This window comes from Tremella mesenterica, assembly GCF_000271645.1.
Source record: "Tremella mesenterica DSM 1558 unplaced genomic scaffold TREMEscaffold_6, whole genome shotgun sequence".
NCBI classification, from domain to species: domain Eukaryota; kingdom Fungi; phylum Basidiomycota; class Tremellomycetes; order Tremellales; family Tremellaceae; genus Tremella; species Tremella mesenterica.
The window spans coordinates 853,924-877,631 of record NW_006711230.1 but is presented as its reverse complement, the minus strand read 5'-3'; the positions used below and the strand labels follow the sequence as shown (position 1 = coordinate 877,631).

General features: G+C 47.7%; 9 protein-coding genes across 9 annotated transcripts; 6 read left to right on the top strand and 3 right to left on the bottom strand.

Moving 5' to 3' along the window:
• Nucleotides 1–190: 190 nt before the first annotated feature.
• Nucleotides 191–984, bottom strand: TREMEDRAFT_62852 (uncharacterized protein; the record flags this gene model as incomplete). Its single annotated transcript, XM_007005065.1, has 2 exons — nt 191–210; nt 243–984. 2 exons carry the CDS (start codon nt 982–984, stop codon nt 191–193), a joined length of 762 nt encoding a protein of 253 aa, XP_007005127.1.
• A 396-nt stretch (nt 985–1,380) lies between these two features.
• TREMEDRAFT_62851 (uncharacterized protein) lies at nt 1,381–1,759 on the top strand (the record flags this gene model as incomplete). Its single annotated transcript, XM_007005064.1, has 2 exons — nt 1,381–1,458; nt 1,502–1,759. The coding sequence occupies 2 exons, from the start codon at nt 1,381–1,383 to the stop codon at nt 1,757–1,759; spliced, it is 336 nt and encodes a 111-aa protein (XP_007005126.1).
• Nucleotides 1,760–3,562: 1,803 nt separating this feature from the next.
• Nucleotides 3,563–4,063, top strand: TREMEDRAFT_62850 (uncharacterized protein; the record flags this gene model as incomplete). The annotated part of the gene is made up of 1 exon (XM_007005063.1): nt 3,563–4,063. The coding sequence occupies one exon, from the start codon at nt 3,563–3,565 to the stop codon at nt 4,061–4,063; it is 501 nt and encodes a 166-aa protein (XP_007005125.1).
• Nucleotides 4,064–5,158: 1,095 nt separating this feature from the next.
• Nucleotides 5,159–5,668, top strand: TREMEDRAFT_62849 (uncharacterized protein; the record flags this gene model as incomplete). The annotated part of the gene is made up of 2 exons (XM_007005062.1): nt 5,159–5,288; nt 5,433–5,668. 2 exons carry the CDS (start codon nt 5,159–5,161, stop codon nt 5,666–5,668), a joined length of 366 nt encoding a protein of 121 aa, XP_007005124.1.
• A 4,328-nt stretch (nt 5,669–9,996) lies between these two features.
• Nucleotides 9,997–14,802, top strand: TREMEDRAFT_74039 (uncharacterized protein; the record flags this gene model as incomplete). The annotated part of the gene is made up of 3 exons (XM_007005184.1): nt 9,997–11,836; nt 11,963–12,175; nt 12,219–14,802. 3 exons carry the CDS (start codon nt 9,997–9,999, stop codon nt 14,264–14,266), a joined length of 4,101 nt encoding a protein of 1,366 aa, XP_007005246.1. The 3' UTR covers nt 14,267–14,802.
• A 177-nt stretch (nt 14,803–14,979) lies between these two features.
• On the bottom strand, nt 14,980–17,073 carry TREMEDRAFT_62847 (uncharacterized protein; the record flags this gene model as incomplete). The annotated part of the gene is made up of 4 exons (XM_007005061.1): nt 14,980–15,786; nt 15,971–16,426; nt 16,581–16,767; nt 16,928–17,073. The coding sequence occupies 4 exons, from the start codon at nt 17,071–17,073 to the stop codon at nt 14,980–14,982; spliced, it is 1,596 nt and encodes a 531-aa protein (XP_007005123.1).
• Nucleotides 17,074–17,288: 215 nt separating this feature from the next.
• On the top strand, nt 17,289–19,469 carry TREMEDRAFT_39393 (uncharacterized protein). The gene is made up of 6 exons (XM_007004919.1): nt 17,289–17,433; nt 17,503–17,580; nt 17,811–18,263; nt 18,458–18,777; nt 18,942–19,100; nt 19,258–19,469. Exons 1-6 carry the CDS (start codon nt 17,344–17,346, stop codon nt 19,406–19,408), a joined length of 1,251 nt encoding a protein of 416 aa, XP_007004981.1. The 5' UTR covers nt 17,289–17,343; the 3' UTR covers nt 19,409–19,469.
• Nucleotides 19,470–19,641: 172 nt separating this feature from the next.
• On the top strand, nt 19,642–21,361 carry TREMEDRAFT_71789 (uncharacterized protein). The gene is made up of 5 exons (XM_007005183.1): nt 19,642–19,894; nt 20,373–20,475; nt 20,753–20,836; nt 21,012–21,091; nt 21,261–21,361. The coding sequence occupies exons 1-4, from the start codon at nt 19,762–19,764 to the stop codon at nt 21,076–21,078; spliced, it is 387 nt and encodes a 128-aa protein (XP_007005245.1). The 5' UTR covers nt 19,642–19,761; the 3' UTR covers nt 21,079–21,091; nt 21,261–21,361.
• Nucleotides 21,324–23,617, bottom strand: TREMEDRAFT_39389 (uncharacterized protein). The gene is made up of 8 exons (XM_007004918.1): nt 23,575–23,617; nt 23,293–23,414; nt 22,957–23,121; nt 22,608–22,704; nt 22,123–22,326; nt 21,989–22,067; nt 21,743–21,844; nt 21,324–21,500 (listed from the first exon to the last, which is right to left on the bottom strand). Exons 2-8 carry the CDS (start codon nt 23,306–23,308, stop codon nt 21,423–21,425), a joined length of 741 nt encoding a protein of 246 aa, XP_007004980.1. The 5' UTR covers nt 23,309–23,414; nt 23,575–23,617; the 3' UTR covers nt 21,324–21,422.
• Nucleotides 23,618–23,708: the final 91 nt, after the last annotated feature.

Below are 23,708 nucleotides of genomic sequence, written 5' to 3'. Positions count from 1 at the left end.
GCCCGACTTATCGTCTGACCCACCCATAGATTGGCGGATACCGGAATAATGACGATCAATTGTGATTGCCGCGTCCACTAACTCCCTAAGGGAAGTCGGCTGATTCTCGCGGTTTGCAATAGCAATTCGAATCTCGGCCGAAAGGCCGGTTTCGAACGCGTCTTTCTTGGCCCTGTCATCCCACTGTACTTCAGTAATAATGGCAGTGAACTTTGACCAGTAGGTGGCGACCGAGCCCTTACCTTGCTTGATGGATCGTAGTTGGTTAACCGCATAACGGTGACGATCTGGGTCGCCGTAAATTCTTTTGAGTTCGGCGAAGAAAGCCTCTGGTTCCCGGGTCCAACCCGGGCGTTCGACGGACGGTGTTGAAAAATAACCGTCCCACCATGCCCCGGCGTCCTCTATCAAGTGAGAGGCGATCCAGAGCACCTGTGCTTCTGGAAGCATATTGTTGCCTGCCATCTCTAGCATCATTCTAGCACGGGATATGAAAGCTGGAAGTTTACCTCGATCTCCCTTGAACTTTTCCAGGTTGGCCATGGGTAACTTGGGAAGAGTAAATCCCGAGCCGGGGGCAGGGGACTGGGAGTGACGATCGATCCCCCCGGTTCGAACGCCTAACGCGTTTGCATTAGCTAGGGATTGACCCTCTAAATGTGCGGGGAGTTCGCGACGGAAACCAGGCGGTGGGATGGCCGTCCTGGTTGGGGAGGGAGGTTCATTTGAACCTCCATCGTGAGAAGCAGATTGGAGAGACTGCACCTGTATACGTAGACGAGCCATCTCCTGATTTTGTTCCTCGAACCTTTGGTTTAGACCAGCTAAAGCCTGAAGGATTGCATTGGTACTTGTAGAGGTGGTGGCAGGGTTTTCCACCGCTGGGGTGGCTGGTTGTTGCCCCCCTTGAGTGGTAGGGGCTACACTACCCTCAGGGTGTAACCTTGTAACCCGACCACCTGGAGTATTGGGAACGCTCGACATTGTTTTCAGATTGTCGGGCGATTACAGTTCGGGACTAGAAGAGCAACCTCGTAGAAGTCGGTACAAGCTAGACGAATGTATCTTATGTCAAGACCAGACCGAAGGTCGAAGGATCTGCGTCGAGGGTGATGAGCTACTTGTAGGGACTTGAACTAGTTGTAAGAGGATACGAGGATCGAAGCAAATAGTTCGAGGAGTGAATAATAAGTTTTGGCAAATGTATAAGAGAACTTGTATGTTGAGACAGACAAGATACATTCGTCGAAGTTGTTCTAAGCTATGCACTACCTTATGTACATGGAATGAGAGTGTAATGTAGATAAGGGTGGCTGGTAGTGTTTATCGGTGGCGGGTAACTGGATATTACCCGAACTAGCAACTTCGACGCACGTGGTCATGACAAAATCAACGGTAAATCAAGAACGAGCCGAGTTTCTGACTTCCTTGGTATCCCCAGGACAAGCCCTACATTTCGTACGTTCCCGTTGTTTTTCATAACCCTGTGGCTGACATGCAGAGGTTTAATTTTGGAGGGTGGACGCTCCAACTTAAGGATAATCAAACCCTGCCTGTCACCTGCCACGAGATGCTCTTCCTCATGGACTACATCCAGGATCACGGTTCCAAACAAGCCAGATGCCTCTCCGAGCTGTACAATCCTTCGGACTCTGATTCCAAGAGTATCGCCGCAAGGGAGACTCTCGACGACTCGGGGATAAAGGAGACATGCACAGGGGCTGGAAGTGTTGTTTCCTCCAGGGAACGTCGTGACTGAATGGTGAGAGGGTAGAAAATGAGTAGCTTGAAAGCATGGTGATATGCATGAGGAATCGAGAGGTGCAAGGAGGATACTAACACACTGTTCCCCCTACTACATAGTTGCTTACATAGCACTTGATGTTTTTACTTACTGGTCTCCATGGAAGACTTCCTATTTGACTCAAGAGAGGAAAGGGCAGGTTGAAAGGATCGGCATGCGGACAATGAACGAGGATCTGACTTTCACACGCTTGACTAAGCTAGTGCAAGCTTCTAACATCTCCAACCAACCAACATTTTCTTTTATCTTTCAGTTCGTGAAGAAATGACAACCACTCAAACAATGGGTTCCGGAACGAGCACCTTGAACAGGCTACGAAGTGAGCTTAACAGATTGAAACCCTCCGTCAGGAAGGACTCCGGTGCCGACTCATCCGACCTCGCACCCTTACTTTCTGAAGAATTCTCCCCAACGCTGTCGAAGGTATCGGAGATAACATCGTATCGGCGATAGGTCAATTTAGTTCCGTAGAAACTTAGCTACCGCTTTCTCTCTCTTTATGCATTCGCATCATATCCCAACAAACGCCACCTGATGATCCAATCAAGTCATCTACGGAGTTGCAGAACGACAATAGTGCTTCAATCCCTGATAGGTCTTTCACGCCTGAGGTGAGACGGATACTCCGTACTCTATGAAGAAAACTTCCGGAGCTGCATTGAGGCACTTACTTCGCGGCTCCTCCCACCGCTCCCCTGTCACCAATTTGTCTACGAGCAGTAGTACTCACCATGACAACCTACCTGTTTAGGAACACACAATTCAATCTCAGCCCCTCTCCCAGGTCATAGAAGACGAAAGGGGCAAGGAGTCTACACCCTCACAACTGCATAATTTGGAAGCTGAGATGGGTTTAATCGTGATCTGATTGGAAGTATCAGTAACCCGGACTCATGAAGTTGAGAGTTCTTAGTTCATACACTTCCATACAGTATATCCAAAGGTCCTGAAGATGGCCGATCTTGATTGCTGATAATTAGATGGTAATACAGAGGGGAAAAAGAGCATGCATCAATTCTACATGTCTCTATACTTATCACATTCCACTCACACGCATAAAACCAGAGACGATCGAATAAAGTTCAGAGGATAAGTTGAACGGAGAAATATTCAACGGAAGGGGTAATTCTAACGGCGGTTCGGCCGTCCTGGCCCGATTCTATCGGCTAACAGATCTGTCCTTGACACACTTCTCCTGACATCTGCGGGCTCACTCACCGTTGATAAGGGACATACGTCTAGAGACGTCTCGCCCGGACCTGTCTAGCCAATGCACTACCGCCCCTACATCGATGATTCTCTCTACTTATCAGTAGAGAAACTCGGTCTAATGGCATCCATTGTAGGACCTGTGAGATGTTCGAGTTTCTACTAGACTCATCCGCATTCCGTGGGAAGCGGGGACCAGGGAGTATGACCTGGATTATCCATGGGAAGGGGCCATCCGCTTTGGAATTGTCTGGTTGATACCTAGAGGGAGACGATGGGAAATCATAGTTCTCCACCGTGAGAGTGAAGTCATGCTTGGTAGAATCTACCTGAGAGGATAGGAGGGAGGGTAGGAGGGGGAGGGAAGGAAGGGAGGTTTTTCGGGTCAAAATCCATGGTGGAAAACGGTCTGAACGATTCCCACGGCGGGATTTGAATCGTCTCCGAAAGCGCGGGAAAGGGGTATGGGAGGGGAGAATTTACCCTCTTGTCAAGCATAAAGTCTCATCATGTCCATTTTTGATCATCTATTTTCTTCCACTATTGAGGATGCCGTCACAAGACTTTCATGATATCCCAAATTCTCCATCTGATGTGAGTCCAGATGTGCCATCCGGAACACCACGCATTCATGATGATGAGCTTCGAGCTTTAACCTTGATCCATGATGGGGACCCCAATGGAAACTCAACAAGGAGCTTGGATGATTCTGAAAGTCAACCCCGGAGTTTCATAGATTCAAGAGAGGAGCAAGAAGCTAGTAGGGAAGCACAACCTCTGAGCTCCAATGTGGACAACCCTACGGAAGTTAGCTTAGGCGGTACTGGACGTTCAGAGTGCCCTTCAGCTGTACCTCTCTTGAGAAGACTGCAGTCATCTACTGCTACAAAACCGCCAAAGCCCACTGTATTTGATCGTCTCAAAGAGTTCATGGGTCAAGTTTGCTGTTCAAGTCTGAAGAGCAATTCCGACAGTCACACAGATCAACAAAGTGGGGTAGAGGAGGGCGGGAGTTATACAGAGAGGATGCAGGGGACTTCTTTGGAATGATAGTAAGCAGAACCATTGCTTAAATGAGAATGCAACTCACACCTAAACCTGATGTGCCTTCTATCCTCCTATCCTGCACCTTCACTGGCTATTTAGCCTCAATTACTTCTCCACTCCAACTGTGGCTATCCCATTGCAGGAGAATCTTGTGATTAGATGCATCAAACAACCGGTGCTATCTACCTTGACGCAAGCACCAAAGATCTTGATCTTGTACAAGTCCATTGCTGCGGATGAGCTTGATCACTCTTCACAAGCAGTGCTAAAGTAGCATGTGAAAACATGCAGAAACCAAGCTCTGCAATGCATTCCCTACCAGTTCCCCGTTAGCCAGCTCTGGGTATTTGAGGGGACGGCTGGATTTGTACCAGCGACAGATAGAATCACCCAAGTTGGTTGAGATTACTGGTCATAGACCATGGGGTTTGGAAAAACTCTCGAAGCAAATCTTCTATGACAGAGCTATTTGAAAGTCGGCGGGAACAAAGAATTGGGAAATCGGTGAGAAGTCAAGCTAGGAAAGATACTCAAGTGATGTTCAATGAGTATGGGTCCCCACTTATGAGCCTCGCGAGTGAGATGCTGGCTTGTGGTGGCGCACGGAACCCATTCGGAGGACTCGGAACCCATCCTACGTACTGAACATCGAGTATGACGCCGGTGAGACCCGTGTAGTTGTGATACTATGACGCAGGCTCAGAGGATTCACCTCATAGGCCACGCAGGTGGTCCAGGCGTCATAACGAGGGCTTCCCTTCCCACTCCACCAATACTGGGTTTCAAGCGCCGAAATTCGACCCAAAAGGGGAAGAACGTCTTCCAACTACCTCTCATCCCCCTCCCCCGAATGCTTGTAGCTTGGCCCCCACTCAAACGATACGTCGTCTCAATGATGAAATACCGCGGACTTTCAATCAACATGAAATTGGCGTCATCGATGACGAATATTGAATGATTGAAGTTGAAGGCATGAGTCATCATCATCCTCCTACTTTCTTCTGCTACAGGTATATAAAAAGTCTTCCATGTCAAGAGGTATTGTTGTTTGTAGGTCTTGAAACTTCACTGCTACAATTCTAACTTGACATAGCCTCCATGGATATCTTCAGCGAAAGGGAAGAGAAAGAGACAAAGCGTAGAAATTACGCTTCATACTGGGAGGACCTCCAGACTGCCGCCGCTAAGATTCAGGACGCAGATTTCGTTTCCCTAGGGTTGGATCCTGGTAAGTCCTGCACACCAGATGGGCTGCCAGTGTCCGGATTGCTCTTTGGGTCATCATGTCCGTCAACCAATGAAACGAACGCAACCTCGAGGTGTCCTCTTTCCATCACTCCTTCTCATTTTACTTACTCGAGCAACGAAACAGCCACTCATACTGTTGGCAGCCTACCCACGACTGGATTATGTGATAGCCTTGTTCGGTCTAAAGCCCGTGTCACCACGGCAATGGGTGTAGCTGCTCCGTATTCTACCGCTACTTCGACAAGTGGACACGGAGCTACTTCGTGGGTCCAATCGCTCCACCCTGCCAGTCCACTCCAAAGGTCTTCCTCTGACAGAAGGACAGACCATGATTTCATACGGGGGCCCTTACGCACGTAATACCATACTGCACCTATAGTTCTCCTAGGCCTGCAATAGTCGAGCATCACAGGAGCCTTTGGGGTGTTGCTTGCATGTCACCTGGTAGTCACCCAAGGCACCGTAATCATATGCATCCTTTTAGGAATCAGGTGTTCCGGTGATTACCGGCCCTTTGATGATCCTAATCATTGGTAGCACTTCAACATGATAGGTGAATGTCTAACGTGGCCGGGTAGCGAGCTCCCTGTCATATGGCGTCCTGATACGCTCAAGATAAACTCTGCTAGCCAGAGCTGATCTCGCTCTGAGTACTGGTTGCAGCACTCAGATACGGTCTAGGAAAGGATAAGCCAAACGGATACAGTGAACAGAGGAAAAGGTTTTACGTAGAACTGACTATTCAGTCGTTGCGGCCGGATCATGTCTTATAACAGTTTCTCTGAACTGAAGAAGGATGACAAGCATCCTGAGTGCATGACCTGGAGGACAAAGCTCGGAAAGGGAACCCACGTCAAGGAGCGAGGAACCGGGGTCCGATCATGGAAGAGCAAATGGTAGTGGGGTTCCGAGAAAGTCGGACAACGACGACGCTGTCTACTATAGATACTTTCCATCCTTTCTCTCGTGATTGACTTCAGCCCGCCTAAACCACCCAAGTTCTCCGAGAAGTATTTGAACCAAATCTGACATGAATGGTAATGTGAATCCCTTCAACGTCGGTGTTTCGATCAACGACGATCTGCGCGTATTTCCCTCTCCCCATCACCCTCTTATAATTCACCACTGATACTGTCTCTTGGTACATGGGTGTCATACATTCAAGCCCTAGGACATATTATACATCTTGAATAATGATCTCGAATACATCCCTCCCGTCATACACGAACAGAACCATTGCGTTGACTCCAACCGAAGCGAGTCAATTACCTCTCACTCAGTTGAGATCATATATCACACAGATGTCGGGGACTTTAGATACAACAATCGTAAAACTAATGGTATTACAGCTGTATCGTATCGACACCAGTAAGTTGTTGACCCAACAGGAACAACACGCCCAACAGAGCGAGCACGAGATCTTGCAGTCGTCTCTGAGCGATGGAATGATCTCGACGAGACACAACTCGGAAGCGTCATTGACCTTGTTGCAAAGACTAAACACGCAAGAAGTGACATTCCTGGCGGCTGAAGGGGAGGTATATAGGCATGAGACACCAGAGCAAGCAGAACTCGCCGCTAGAAAAGCATTGGAGATGTTGTTGAAGATAGCGTCCAAGCACAGTGTTACGGGGTAACAACGAATTGAGAGGACTCTATCGAGTTCGACAGATTAGGACAGAGAAAAGCGGGAGTTGGAGGCAGTGCTGCAGTAGGTAGGGACGGGTTTTCCCCTTTCGAGATTTTCCCCACTGGGTTTGCTCAAAGCGGTTTTTCACCTGTCCGAGTATGTACGTAGACGCTTGCAGCAGGAAGAGGACAAGGACGAGGATATCCGTAGACAGTATATAGTACAATCAGCAAAGTACCAACTTTGCTGATTCTTCAATATCATTCTTTGGCTACATCGATTGCAGAGGAGACACGATTCATTAGCACCAGAGCCCCTAGATTTCCACGAGACATCCATCGAGTTCGACCCAACCTGCGACTTAGTCGTCGTGTTTCCAGTACCGTTACACACAGACCCGAGATTCTCAGGTTCAACGCCGAGGCGTCCACAGTGGAAGAGAGCGAATGAATCGTTGCTTCCTTGTCACCACCTTCCAGAAGCTCAACCGTTGGTGTCATCTGACCCCACCCTTTCCGAACACTATCGGCACTGTCCGCCAGGAGTGCTACAGGCTCTCCAAGAGAGAATCGTTATGGCAACATTTCCACCATTGAGGGTGAATGGTTGGGACTTTTTGATGATGCATGGAGTGAGTATGCCTAAGCAGTCTAACACCTCCGGAACCTTGGGACTTGATCGTGATTTGGGTGTACCTACCCCAAAACCTGATGGAATGTCACCACACTACCCCGCAGGCAGTGCAATCTTGTCCATTTCATGATGTCAGGTTTCTTCCCGGAAGCAAAGAAGAGATGGAGTATAACAAGGGAGCACTGTCTAGATGATCAAAAGATTATGCTATAGGGGTACATAGAAGACTTCATTGTCATGTCTAATTGCCATTGTTTGACAGAAGTCTATATCATAGATCTGTGTGTGTACACGGATCCATTAATCTGGAGGTCTGAGGGTGGACCGCTTCAGGCCAAGTGCCACTTTTATCAATTGCCACTTTCGCGTCCCTCCCACACTCTTCGTAATCTCATCACTCGGTGAGACTATACCTGAAAACAGATGCTCTTTCACGAGCCCGTACGCGATCCACTGCATTCCAAAAACTTGAGAAACGTACAACATAAGTCGACTGCGGATTGGCACTTACCTCTTGGTATGGCCAAGTGGGAGTGCGAGTACACGTGCCCGCGTGCCCCGACGTCTATTCATCGATCTTGGAGCGGTTTCATCCTCTTCTACGCCCTGTCGCACACGGTCCTTCCTTCCCTACACCACTCGTACAGTACACCAATTGCTAGCATAGATATCCGTCTGCGACCTTGGATACGATATCTGTATCGGGGTTCCTCTCTGTCTCATCCTCTCCCACTCAATCAATCCAACATCCGTGAATCACCCAATCTATGTAAACCCCTGTTGAATCGACCCAATGACTCTCTCTCCGTTTTATCTTGGATGCAAGAAGACCTGCCCCAGTTTCAGTCGGAAGAACCCGAAGGACGACTTCCCCCACCACGCGCCACTGCCGATCAATCCTTCACTCCTTGCCTCGAGGACATGAGACCAAACATCTTCCATCGCATCTTCTTCCCATGACAGAGAGACCCGAGACTTGTCCAAAGATGCTTTGATGCATCAACGACTTGGGCCAGAAATGAAAACGGTTAACGTTTAGGTTGGCGGTAAAGTTGCCGGGTTGCTGGAATCACCTCCGGGGCCGGCGTTTGAGGGACGCGGTGGCCACGTAATACTCTCAGGGTTTCGCTCGATCGTTCGAACCCAATTTACCTTTTGGACGGTTTTTTGCCCTTTGACCGAAGAACCGACAAACATCTTACATCAAGTCCCTCCTCGCTCCTTCCCTGGTCCTTCAGAGGTCTTTGATCTTTGAATCATGTGTGGGGAAAAGTAGTTCATTGTCATCTCGATCTTCCCTCTGCTTCTCTGTCCACCACTTAAATACAGCACTGACTCACAACCACTCCATCTCGTCTGTGAGACGATCGAGGCGATTGACCGACACCCGACCGACCAACCAGCCAGCCATCGGGTGTGCTCGCGCAGTAATCTCACAACACTTCTTCTCTGCGACTTCTGTGTCAATCACCGAAAACATTGCATAGTGACACACCGAGTTGAGAATATCGAGCTGTCGAGCTGTCACATGGTGCGTAGGGATCATTACTCGACCGAGTAGGGAAAGCTAGACCGATTCTGAGCCGGCATTGCTTTCATAAGCTTCATCAAAAAAAAAAAACCAATACCCGAGGAACATTTGATAGATTACATTCCACTTTTCATTCTCCAACTTACCACCGGCGATCAACTTCATCGTGGCGGTGAATCATACCCATCGTGACCTCTCCTTCTCACCCTGCCCTTCGCTCTCCGCTCTCCGCTTGACCGATCGCCGTACTCGTCGGATCAGCCCGATCCATCGATTCTTAAAGTGGTAGGAAAGGGGTACCTTTGACGCCGTCGATCAGTGAGCCGAGACAAGGTCTAACGGTCATTCCTGCATTCCCCACCACGCCACTAGCCACTAGCCTCGACACACCCATTTCGATCAAATGACAACAGGTCAGGCGCAGTTACTCTAGCGCAGCTCATCAGCTAGTCACTCATTTACACTTTCCCCAAAATCATCTTTTCACGTCATCACGTCTTGATGTCATGTCATCCTTGAGCCATCCCGATCGGTGTTCCGTCACACCGTCGACTATAATCACCAGTCAGGAGATCCGAGAGGGAGGGAAACAGGAGAGCAAAACGATACAAGACCCCGATCGCGGTATCTCTGGTGGGGAAGACAAGGTGGATGTCAGCATACCTTTTGATCGTGTGAGCTTCAGACCACGATCTTGAACCACTTTTTCACCATCTTGTCCGTTCGACCGTCACATGTCCCGTCGCTTGATTTACTCTCTATAAGCAAAGCCTCCCCCCTTCTCTCAAGATGACTGCTCAGTTGTTAAAGAATGACGTCTCACGACCTTCTACCACGAGACAGACGCTGATACTTCATCAGTCACATTCCTCGAGACTGTGAATACCCTCGACCATGGACTACCCCTGCACCTCTCACGCTTCATCCTCACGCTTACCTCTTTGTCCTCCTTCTCTCCCACCAACTCTGTCCACCACTCGTCCTCGTAGAGCCCTACGCCGGAGAAGCCCTCGTCGGACAGCATTCCACTTCGTCATCATCTGTCTTCCCTACGTCACCGCCGCATTTCCTATACCTCTACGACTGAATCCTCCACTGCTCGACTCCCTTCCATCCTGGGGTCGATCACCACCATTTTTGACACCTTACACCTCAGCCGACATGTTCGAACCATCCTCCTTTATGTCCAGTAAACCTCTGCTTGATACGATGCCGGTTCAAAGATACGGTCAACCCACAATCCACTTTCTTCGCCGACGTTTTGGTTCCATGTACCATGTCCCGGACGATTATGTCGTCCTTCAGCGACAGTTTAAATGGTACCTCGTCGTTGTAGCCTACACCATCGCGACTTGCGGAGCACTAGTCACCCTCGAACTATTGGTACGACGTACCACCACTAGAGGACTCCGGAACATCGTTCTTCTACTCATGGCCGGCTTCTCCTTCGGTGCGGTATCGACTTTCTCCATGCACTTCATTTTTAACAACGCTCTATCTCTTCATCACCCTGACGAAGTGGCAGAAGGCTTTCCCGCCATTTATCTCTCATATGACTGGCTTTACTCCATCCTCTCCCTTGTAGCCAGCTGGGCAGCTATGACACTCTCTTTCTTCTTCATGGCGTTCGAATTCTCCTGGGCCAACATCAAACGTTGGATGAAACTTCATTTTCTTAACCGTCATCCGAACGTCAACGCAACACCGGAAGTAGCGGACGAGTATAATAACTGGAAGCACGCCAGACAGCCCAGCTCTCAATCACGCTCGGAGACCAGGTCAATCGTCAGGCAAAGCGGAAAGCTCATGTCCTGGACACTGTTGGATAGTGGAAGTCCGGGCGATCCGTCGGGCACCTCTCGCAAAACAAGTAAGGCTGGTGGTCGGGATGAAAAAATGATTGCAGCTGAAGACAAGCCGGAAGAATCGGGAAATCAAACGGGCCTGGATGTTTTGATTGCCAAAGATGGGACCCTAGCCGAGATTGAATTCCGTTTGGGGAAGTCTGGCGTCGAGGCAGAGCTGGATCGAAGGGGGAAGGAGCGTGTTCATGACCCTGGCTCAGACGCTAGTCGAGATTATCCCAGTTTCGCAAGTAACCTCTCTGCCACGGACCGTTCTTCCTCTGTCGGTTCTCGTCTTCCGTTTCTGCCTCCAACAACCGCCAGACGACCCCCTCCCATTCGTCACGTTTCAGACACTGTAACGAAGTACGCCGCCTCCCCGAGTCCCATATTCAGCTCGCCGTTCGCTTCATCCTCTGCCGATATTGAGGAACCTCCACACTCCGCACCTCTCTTGTCACCCAGACGTTCGTATGATTCCGCTGTACCATTCGATACGCCAACCGCCGCATACAACTCCCGTCGGAGGGCATCTTTACCGGTCTCGGCATTCAGCAGGAATTCACGGCAAAATTATCTCCGTTCGGCGGGCCCTTTGGCACGCATACAAAGTCTTCCGGAACCAGAGTATGACATTGAGCTGTTGGAGAAGGGAATGGCAGGATCTCCTAAAGCAACACCACCTTTGAGTACGAGTTCTTCAGATTCCATGACAGGAGACTTGGATCAGGGGGTCATACAAGAGCCGCAACAAGTATCTTCTGAGCGTCACAAAGCAAAGAAGCATAGTCGTACAGCCCAGTTCTTCGGGTTGGACGTGGTCACCCGTACGGATTTGATGAAGATCTTGGCATGCGGTTTCGTTGCAGGCTGGGGAGTAGCTGGAATGCGTAAGTCATAGGACATTCTGCCTCATCCTGTAACCCTTCGTTCCTCACCTCCCTCCATCCCATTTTCATGGCCACCACCGACGACCAGGATGCAAATTTGACAAGAAATGACACTGATTTTGATAGACTACATCGGACAATGTTCCATCGTCGGCATGCCTTATATCGGATACATGGTCGAATATGTCATCGGATCTGTCATTATCGCCAGCGGCGCTGTCATCATCGCCTTGTATATTATGTTCGTTATGCTTCGGCCCAAGCTCAAACACACGTGGTTGTCCAAACTTGGAGTCGCATTTGTCCTAGCCGCAGCGGTGACAATGATGCACTTTTGTGGTGAGTCATCCCCCGGTTCTTACACGGGCTTGGCTGATGACAGGTACGATGGGAACTGTTTATGCCTGGCCCGTCGACAGACGTATCAGCTCTCATCGAGTGTTGACCGGTGTCAACGCTGGAATTGTCGGAATCGTCATCGCTTTAGCGTGCATGACTTGCCTTGCCTGTATCGGATTTCTCGTGGTCGATTCGTATCGTCTCAAACGAGAACGGGAAAGACGTCGTCGTGTCGTTGTTGCGATCGTGGGTATCGATGACCACGATCGGATACTTGTCAGCTCCATAGACGGTCTCTTGCCCATGTGTGATATCGCCAGTCTCGCTCCTGAAACCGGTCGTAGCAGCAAACGAAAAGGCAAGACGAGCTTCTCTACCTGGTCAAATGATTCCACCGTACTCGGTCTGGATCTTTCCATCGGTCACGAAGCGTTCGTTCAGGCTGTCAAACTCAGTTGGTCGTGGAGGAATGGCACGACTTTTCATTGGCCCACTCGAATTCCCAGCGTTAGTGTGACCAGTCAGCCGGAAAGAAGAGGATCATCAGCAAGTACAACTGCTTCGATGTCTCAATCCGTCTCGTTGTCGACCACAGACAGTGGACAAAGTCGAGCCAGCGTGATTAAATTTGTCGAGAAGTTTTCGTCTGCCGCTTCGGACCTGGCTGTCAAGATGACTGGTAGAAGAGATGGGATCTCCAGAGTTGGGGTGTTATACGATCAAATCTTGTCTACTGGATGGGTCAAGTTGCCCGATAGCACAGATACCATTTCAAAAGGACAACTGGTCTTTCTCGTCCGACGAATAACTTCTTCCGCCGAACGGTCCGATCTGGTGTCAAGACAATTCATATTCGCAGACGCTAACGCTGTGGCCTCCGCTTTGGTCAAAACCCTCTCCGTGACATTGGATGACACACTGCCTTTATTGGAAGGAATCAAGACATTTGCACACTCGACCATGTCTGTCACTGTCAAGCCTGCGACTTTGTACACTGGCGTAGCCATCGTTCAAGCTACTCCGTTTGACGGTCTGCGTATCATGTTGGAGGAAGACAATCGATCACAATTACCGATGAGGGAAATCGGTCAAATAGTCTCCACAACGTCATCGGCATCCACTACTTCCTCTAGCTCCAGCGATAATAATCTGATCATCTCTAGACCCGAAGAAATTGGAGGATTATTGCGTCGTCTATCCGGAATGACCCTCTTGAGTTTGATAGCAAGAAATATACAAACAAAATACCCGCAAGATTCCAAAAGCTCTCAACTGTCTCATGATTCGTCAAGTCGGTTGGACAAGCTTCTTCGCTTGATAGAACGCGCCCTCATTCCCATGCTTGACACCTTGCTATCTTCAGACGACATGCAGCATATACTCCCCCGACTCACCCTTTATCCATCTCTCATCCCTCTCACTCCCGGTCAGTCTTCAAGATTACCAGGCTACACGCCACCTTATCTAATCATATTCTACGCGCACTACGATCCAGCCATCAACACTTTCATCGACAAGTGGCTGCCGTTCAACTTATTCAGAGCGCAAAACGCCTGTGTCATAGGACCCAGGATAGAAGCTCTCAGAAAAGCTGAATTGGCGGCTGGAGTGTGGGATCATGGTGGTGAAACAATCAGGAGACCAAGTAAGGTTCAATTTGAGTTTCCGGACTCTTCTTCAAATTCCTCAAACATAGAAGATCGAGATGGAATCGGACAGCTGGTAGTGAAACCTCATGTCTCACCGATATTTGGAGAATATGCTTTCCCCTCTCCAATCATTTCCGACAACGGTCATCCTACGCTTCAATCTGCTACTGAAATCATTGGCTCGAGGATCACTACAAAATTACGGGATGCTGGGTCAACTGACCCTTTGAGTGTTGATGAAAAAATTGGACCATTCGGAGATGATGCGCATGATACTCGAAATCAGTCTCTTTCAGTACCGAGACGATCGAGTATGGTACCGACAAATAAGATACATCCTACGAGATGGGAGATGGAGATGGAGATGGGAAGAGGAGTGGATGATTGGGATCAGGATTGGTTGTTGAACCTTCTTCGAACGAGGTTGAGCGAACATGCGTAGTCGGACCTTTACCGATTATCTTTTCTTTTGAGCCCTTTACTTGAAATCATTATTACATATGTGGCGTACTCGGATCAAACCCCTCAATCGGCGTGAAATCGGTGGTCACGCGTCATACGATCGTAGCCGATCTTCTGGCCATCGTCCCTGGAATCGTACGTGTAATCAAGAGAGTGAGAACAGTAGGAGGAAGAAGAGAATGCAAGTGAATGGGAGAAATACCACCGAGAGGAATACCGGGACTCTCATGGAGACCTCACAAAGTTGGTGACGGAATGAGCGTGGGAAGTCGACGTCTATGAATGAATGGTGAAGTGGGAATGGAGGACAAATTTGGGACCTGGAAGGTGACAAGGAGGTGGAGGGTGAAGGGTTAAATGGGTGAGAATCAGGTTCAGAGGAAGAAAACAAACCAATATTTCCATCACATTGGCTCGCATGGGTTTGGGCAATAAGTGGCATTGATTCATTGTTGTATTTTGCCATTTTGGCCGTAGCATAGAATGCAGGTGTATGGATGCATCTTCTTCTTTCTCATTGGTTCTTTCGATCATCTTTCAACCCAGATCAAAGGTTCCGGATGAACAAGGTCCACTCAATTGAAAGATGTCTGCTCATGATTGTAAAAGTAGTGTAATGTTTCTTATCCAGTGGGCAATTTGATATATATCATACTGTATACACAATGCATGCACAATGTGGGACGAAGAGATCTATGAAAACAAAGACTCCATCTCTTGTAATAAATCATGTTGTGCCCATCCGACCGAAATAGCAGCGACGATTAACCAACATCTTGATAAAGTATCATCGACATTCCCACCTTCTCTCTTTTTCGACGAGTCCTCCTTTATCACTTCATCCTTCCGCCCTCCATTTTGCTCATCTGAGTCGGTACCACCATTCATATCAATATCAGAATGACCATTCATCTCTTTATGTTTCAAACCCTTCTCTCGGGTTTTCTTCCATTTAACACCTAATTCCCATCCTTCATCTTCCTCCTCATCACTTATTTCACCTTCTTGATATGTATCACCCACTATCACACCATTCTTACCCCCTTCAGAACCATCAGTTGAAGGGTGGAAGGTGGGAGAGACAGAAACAAGCTTTGTGATTTCCCCAGTGTTAACAGCTACGATCCAACGCCAACCAGCTACTTTCATCGCCGCACGTGCTAATTCACGGAGGATGGATATTTCTTCACCTGATAATTGATTGTCGAGAATGAGCAAGAGGGTGAAGATCCATCTGGCGTATAAATCGGGAAATGGTTCTCGTCTTGGCTTCGAGAGTGTTCCTGTCTTTTTCGCTGGGTAGTGGGTCGAGTTTGGGGTATGGGAGGTGGAGGTATTATCGGGAAGAGTTGTGTGGGGTTGTTCAGGAAGAATTGTTTGAGGTTGGGTTGGAGGTGAAGGAGGTTGAGTAGGAAGATAAGAAGGAATTGATAAGATTGGAGAAGAGAGTGGATCAAGAAGGAAGTGAGTAAAGTATGTTAAGAGACGTAAGATGTTATTCTGTTCATTAGCTTGTCACAGTTTGCAGGAAGGTGATGCACACTGTAAATCTTTCGAACAGCGTTAGTAGGGAAAGTATCTTTGAATGTGCATATACGCGTTGGGATGAAGTGGATAGTCAAAGACAAAGAGCGGGAATGTAGAGGCAAGAGTGGAAATGTGAAGAAGCATAGAAGAGACGCACTGTATGTAAACCCTTCAAAACGCTCAAGAGCGGTTCTGGTGGTTCATATGGTTTATCCTCTCCTTCTTCCTCTTGACTAATAGTCTGTGACTCTTCCGTCCCCTCATCTATCACTTCATACTCCTCTTCCAAATCTTCATCAAAACCTCCATCCTCCTCCTCCTCATTTTTCTCCCCAGAACCCCCCGTAGACATTCCTGATATTTGATCTGATGTCCTGACTTCGGCTGTAACGTCTGAAATGGGAACACCATCATTCATCATACTTTCTTCCTCTTCCAAACTTATAGCTGCCGCTCGGACCGCTGCCCGTTTTCTCGCCCTCGAACCTTTTCGTTTAGCCCTGGAAGGACCGTGAAGGTAAAAGTCGAACGATGAGCGGAGTCGGATATCTGGGAATGGGGGATAGTGCGGAGGTTGAGTCATAGATGGAGGTGGCCAGCGGGAGGTGAGGTTCTCAAGAATCAGCACTATGTTTAAATGTGTTTCTACTCCAATAATAGAGTATCCGTCGGGCTTGGTATTCCAGTCTATGTGTGTATATACCCATGTTTTGGCAGAGGAGAATAAGACAGTAGGAGAGAGTATAAAAGGGGGTGATTTCACTGACCTGACGATATTTCTTGAAATGTTCTGCAAAAGTCACCAACCAAGATTCTTTAGGTAAAGCAGGATGTCTAGTTTTCTTGCTCGTTCCTACATGACTAGCTTCGATGTGGATTTCCGTCTCCACATTCACATCTATCTCTCGAGGTAACGGAGCACGAGAAAAGAATGATAATCCTGCATTTGCACGACTGGTCATCAGCCAACGTCTACTGCTTCATTCTCTCCACAGATATTCTCGTCCCTTCGCCACTGTCACAAGACTTGGTCATGACATTGCCAGTCGATCTTTCGGACGTCAAAAGTTTATGTATGGAATACAAAACAGAAGAGGTAGAGATCGAGACTCACCCAGCTAGAGCAAGATAAGTAGCTCCATCTTCCGGCACTCCGACCCAATCTTCTGCTATTTCAGCGATGGGCAGTACTTGTCCTCCGATGACTTCTTCCCCATCGTCATACGTCTGTCTTGTCTTGTTACGTCTTTTCGGGGGCATGTTCCCAAAGCTTTTCGTTCTTTCTGGTGCGGTCCTGCCTAGGCCTGCCTGCTGTGCTCTGTACTTTAGAACGGGGAGACGATTATTCCTCGACCAAGTACTAGACTCTTGTACTCAATTGACCTTGGTGAAGGAAACTTTAGCGGCGTTGTCCGCTCAGGATACAGGCACGGTTCTGACTCGCTTCAACAACTTTTCCCCAGTCAAAAACGTCCACTTTCTTCACCTAACATTTACTTTTTCTTTGGTAAAAGTGTCAGTCTACAAGTCATGTCGTCTTTCGGGAAATTGTTTAGAGTACATACCTACGGCGAGAGTCATTGTAAATCCGTCGGCTGTATCGTGGACGGTGTACCTCCTGTGAGTCTCCCTTCACCGATGAATGAGAGGAAGGGAGCAATTACCCACGTGCTTGTGCTGATGGCTTAGGGGTTGAAGTTGACAGAGGAAGATATACAAGTTCAATTGTCTAGAAGGAGACCTGGTCAAAGTGATATCACCACTGCTGTGAGTACAACTGTCTTCATTTCTGACGACATTATTACCATTCCTCACTGTCCAAGCACCGATCTATTACCAATACGATGGGGATGACGGGCGCGATACCAAACAGGTACACACTTGAAGCTTAGTAAATTGTACAGTGCGAGGCGGCTCCGTATGGAGACTTGGTATCGATGATGGCTGCCATCTTGCAACACGGGAGGCCTGAAGAAAGACAAATACTGATCGCATAGAGGAGCGAATTCGACACCGTACACCTCCAATCCGGTTGTGAACACGGTGTCACTCTCGGAACACCTATCTCTCTATTAGTGCTTAACAAAGATCAAAGACCACATGATTACGCAGAAACAGATTCTTATCCTCGTCCTTCTCACGCAGATTACACCTATCTCGCGAAATACGGAGTAAAAGCTTCTTCTGGTGGTGGACGTGCTTCCGCTAGAGAAACCATCGGGAGAGTAGCGGCTGGAGCTATAGCGGAGAAATATCTACTGGAATGTTACGGCATTGAGATCGTGGCGTTCGTTCAGAGGGTAGGAAAAGTTGGAATACCATTCGCTGAGGATGATAATGAGGTTTTGGGGAAAGAATATATGGATTTGGTCAAAAGTGTGAAAAGGGATCAGGTAGATAAAGAAATCACTAGATGTCCACATAAAGAGACCAGTATGAAAATGGAAGAGGTGAGTGTATCTTCCTGTCCCTTGTCTACTTACCCATCTCATTGTGCCTCATACTGCTTCTCTCAGTATCTATGTCGCCGTGCTTCATTTGTGATTCGGGCAAAGAATTTTAGACGGGAAACAGTGCCTGAATGAATTCCCCTATGACATGAAGGACAAAAATGACGGCCTGGCGTACATCACTGAGCATACAGGCAATCCGCACGTCCAAAGCTGCTAATGACTCTCTCGGAGGTCTGATCACCTGCGTCATACGTAATTGTCCTCCTGGTCTAGGCGAACCAGCTTTCGACAAGTTAGAAGCTATGTTAGCTCATGCAATGCTCAGTATCCCTTCCACCAAGTCTTTCGAAATCGGTTCAGGTCTGAGAGGAACGATGTTTCACGGGAGTGAACATAATGATCCTTGGATTGAAGGGGTGGACAGTAAAGGTGAGAAAGTGTTGAGAACGAGTACCAACTGGAGTGGAGGAGTACAGGGTGGGATAAGTAATGGAGAGGATATCTACTTTAGGCGAGTTCTTTTTGTCGATTCTCTCACTCATCTCCTCGACCGTGCGATGCTCTGAAGTTGATTGAACTGCAATCATCAGCCGAGTTTGTAATGTTCGTTCCTTTTGGGATCGAGATGACAACTCGATGGATCTAGAGACGGCTGGACAGTCATTGACGGTATAGGGTCGGGTTTAAACCACCTGCTACGATCGCCCAAGAACAGTCTACGGCAAGGTACGATGGATCCGCCGGTGTCTTGGCTGCCAAAGGGCGACATGATCCTTGTGTCGTACCTCGCGCTGTACCCATAGTAGAGACCATGTCCGCTTTGGTTATCATGGAGTGAGTTTGATTCCTTCCGACTTGCATAAAAGTCCTCCCTCCATCCTCAATTCTCCTTCGGTTATCCATGACTATCACAACACGGATTGATACAACTCGGCCAAGCATTACTGTCTATGCAGTTCACTCATCAAGTCAAATCTTCGCTGACAGACAGCATGTTACTCCAACAAAATGCTCGTCAAGCCGCTGCCGCCCTCTTACCTCCACTTACCCACCTTCCACTCACAATGGTCCTTCCCGGTAAAGGCGTTGTCAGTGACGCGGCGGATCAGAAAGTCCAGGACAACAAGGTCGGTGATGAGTAGCCCGAGATGATCACTCATAGATGATGTAGACTTGGTTGGTGAATGCATATATCTTCTTCTGGCCGTCTTGCTATGCTCGAGCATAATTCACTCTGTTCATGCTGCAATGCTGCCCTCCCAAGGAGCCTACAGGGGGGGGACCGGATAAACATCTCGCCACCAAGTGGACGCGGCTGATTTCCCCATCAGTAGGGAATCCCTCAACATCCCATCTCCCCTCAACAATCCATCACCTTGCCACCACCTGTTCACTTCTCACTCCTCACCATACTACTCGCAGACAAGTACATCACACCCCACGTCCACAGATAAAAGAAAGAGTACCGAAACCAAATCTGATCAAGTCCAACACGATGTCAGGCGAATCTTCTGCTCCAAGTTCCGGTCAGGGTACACCATTACCTTCACCAAACATCACCCCTTTGCACGATCCGAAGAGAGAAGCAAAGGTAATGCAATTACATAAACCTTTAGGTGCTGTGAATCGTGAGTCTCCATCATATCTTCTTTGTTATTTTTCTTTTACGTGTCTACTTCAGTCTTTCTCATTGTTTTGGGTTGGTGGTTTGGATAAGGTGAAAAGGACTTCGGAAAGCGAGTTGTTTGAAGGATGATGTTGGACGATGTCATCTTTGTCATGGTGGTTCCACAAACATTTGAGTATCATAGGGTATGAGTACTGGTATGGGGGTCATGCGTTATTATCTTCTTTCGTGTCCTAAACGTCAACGTCATCCCTTCATCGGATGCCACGGTAAACAAGGTCAACCTGGAGATTCCTAGAAGATGCGATGACAGCGTGAGATCAGGTTTTTAGGCTGATTGAGGGTGCCCGGTGATTCGCAATATTCGAGATCCGTGAATGAGCCTTGGCCATCCATCTGGGATGTGGAGGAGCGGATCAGTCAACGCAGAACTTCGTTGAGGCAAAGAGATAAATGGATGAGTGTTTATTGACCATCAGCAAACCCAGTGGTTCCCGGTCAAACGACAGAACCAACTTTACATGGTGGTGTAGTGGGATTAGGACAAAAAGCTTTATTAGCGAAAAAGTTTGCTAAAGCCAAGTGAGTCTTCTTTTAACAATTATCGCCTTCCAAAAACAACCTCTTCATTTCCCCTCCTGCTAGCTACTGTCAATTCCAGCATCTTGACCCTCCTCCCGCTTGCCAGTTATCGACAGGTCCATTGCGTAGGATGTAACTACTTGAGGTTGTTACATAAAGTGGGAGATATCGATTTCTGGATCATGTATACGTCTCAACAATGATGTTTGATTCCAGCTCCTGACGGGAGGGCGAGACGATGAAATGATTTCAAACAGAATGAAAGATTGATTCACAGTAAATCTACCATCTCACCCACCGACGCTTTACAATCACCTATCACAGCCAAATTGGCAGGTGCTAAACAACGTCATTTCGCAAAGTGAGTGAACCTTTCATCGCTTGATCCCTGATTTTCATGAAGATCCTCTCATACCTTTACTCATTCTCTGTTCTTCTGAAGCCTAAAACCGACGCCGAGTGGCGTCAATTACACTTCATATCGTTCGTGTATTCAAACTAGTTGTTGCGAATGCGAGAATTCAGCTGATACTCAGGGGTAAACCAGCGGGCTTGACAAGTGCTTTGACCGCTATGCGAGATATCACCTCTGCTCCTAAATGAACGTTACTTTTTTGTATGTTCCTCATCGTTCTTCGTCTAGATATCGCCTATCACGCATTCCCAGCAGTGCACCTACTCTTGAGGCTCCTACTTTATCCTGAAACTACTATCTCCCTCACGCCGCAATTACGTATGAAGAAAGAAGAGGAATGATATGAGACGAACATATCACTAATCATTAGACTTGTGTCTTGAATCTGGTGTTTTGATCCAAAAGGCAGTGCCTTGAAATATTTTTATCCTGTATACCCCTCTATCTATGCATGTACCCTATTTCTCTTTCCTTCTGGTCTCATGGTACTCTATTTAGATGTTACTCTGCCATATGATAATCTGAGCCAGAATCAGAGATTGGCACAGAAAAAGTCCACCATGTCGGTATATGCTTCGTGGAACTTGGCCTTTTCCACTTCGTTGTGCAACTGTGTCGTTAGTCTCGCGAGTCGACATGTAGCCTCAAAGGTCCCCAAAGATTCCCCATCATCATCAACCTCTCACATTTGGCGGAAATGGAGGGATAGTAGCTAGTCTCCAACTGGGACCGGGAGAAGGAAAGGCGTTGTGTAGGTGTAGATGTGAAAGTGCAAGGAAGAGAGCTTGCGCCTACGGAATCGGAGGGAAGCAGAAGTGATGTGAAGTCTGTGGGAAAGAAATATTGACCCACGTTAGCACGAGCAGCAGCGAAACCATGTACTGATTCTGGGTAAGCTTTAACAGAGGCTTTACCAGGAAGTCTAGCGTTGACAGATTCAGCAATGGCGTTCATCTATATTTCAGTCAAAATCCACTTAATTTAACTTTTGACCAAATCATCAAGAACGAGATCCACACCAATATCAACAAGGACGAAATTCCCGATACGAAAAGTCCAAATTGTTGATGAGGGACATACAGGAGATAGAAAACTCACCACTTCGATATCCTCCGCCTGACTCGGAAGAAGTAAGAGAGGAGAAGAAATTGGGTCGGCATCAGTCACCGCTGCGAATCTTATCCCATCAGCTCTTCAATCATTGAAATGAGTCATTGTGGTATAGTACTGACGAAGGATGAGCTCCGACAATAGCATGGAACAATCCAGCTCCTTCACTTACGACCAAACATTTGTAACCCCAACAATAACCCACTCCTCCGATACTTTTGAACCCTAATTCTTTAAGAGCTTTGACAGTGTCGGCGACGGGCTTGGATTGAGAATCTACTCTTCCGGGAAAACCACCAAAGTATTTTGCTTTTTGTGCGTTTCCCCTGATCATCAGTCTTACTCAGATACTCGAATGGTTCAAAGGGTTCAGCTGTATTGTAAGATGGACCAAAGAGGAATATTGGTTTTGGTGGGGATGTAAAGTGACAGAAGGGGGATACTCTCGAAGCGTAAGGATGGGATTCTCAAAGTCTGTTAAGAGGAACAAGACTGAGATGGAGCACTTTGGCGTAAGAGGAACGCGATATAGGGGAACGAAATGAGAAATACTGTACAGGAAAGAGGGAAGAGGGAAGGAACGGGGGGGAAAGGAAGTAAGACATACTCTGGAGTACCACTGAACATTTCTGCCGTGGCATATTCTCCAGCACAGAAATCAGGCATGTATACTTTGAATCCACCTGCGGAAAGCAAGTCTGCTCCTGTTTGTCAGATCCTTCCTCCACATGGCTTTGATACGTCCATTCCCTTATTTCCACGCTGAGAACCAAAGTTTTCAATATACTGAACATCCCTCCCTTTTCCCTCCAACTCCCTTCCCCTTAGAAAACAATGGCTTGTAGGAAGTGTCACGAAAAGAGTAGATATAGGATCAAACATGAGTCAACAAAGTGAGCGAAAAGAAAGAACATGATAGATAGGACTCAAGAAGATGGTGAAGAACCATTACTCACCTTGCAAGATCTGAGGGGAGAAACCGAAAATGTCGTAAACGCACAATACGGCTCCTTTCGCTTTATCTAAATCAGGACCGACGACATATGTTTTCAACCCTGCGAGAGTTTCGTATGACCCTTTAGGAGTATACTCCGCTTCAGCAGGAGGAAGAGTGCAACAGGCTGTTGATATCAGTCATACAGTATATTCCATCTACTCTCCAAACTTTCTATCCACGTCTCATCTTCTCATACTACATGGCACGACATGATATGGCTTAGTGCCAAAAATAGCCAAGGTGCCAACAGGTAGAATGACGGAAAGATAGAAAGGGAATGAGATGTTTTACCCACCTTTTTCAGAAGACATTGTTCGATGAAAATGACTGATGTTCGTACGTAGTGATGTGAATGTTCCAATACGAAAATATGATTTCAAGTTTTCAGGTTGAAATGATATAGGCTTAGACAAAGAACTGAAAGGATGAGCATCCTTCAACTTTTTACCCCTTGTCAAACCTCCACAATTTCCAGAATGGTCACTTAATCGACCGAAAATGCTGGAAGCTAAAGGAAAAGTACGTTTCATTTTCTGTTTTTTTTGGCATTTTTGTCAATGATTAAAAACATGCTTACCTTTTGAATCGTTTTTGGTGACCGTCTGATTGGTGGAGAGACTGTAAGAGGGGGAATGATACCTGTAGAGAGACAAGTAGGACCGAGGTAAAGCCCTAACCCTCACCCGCTTTCGGCCGAGGCCGATAGATGTT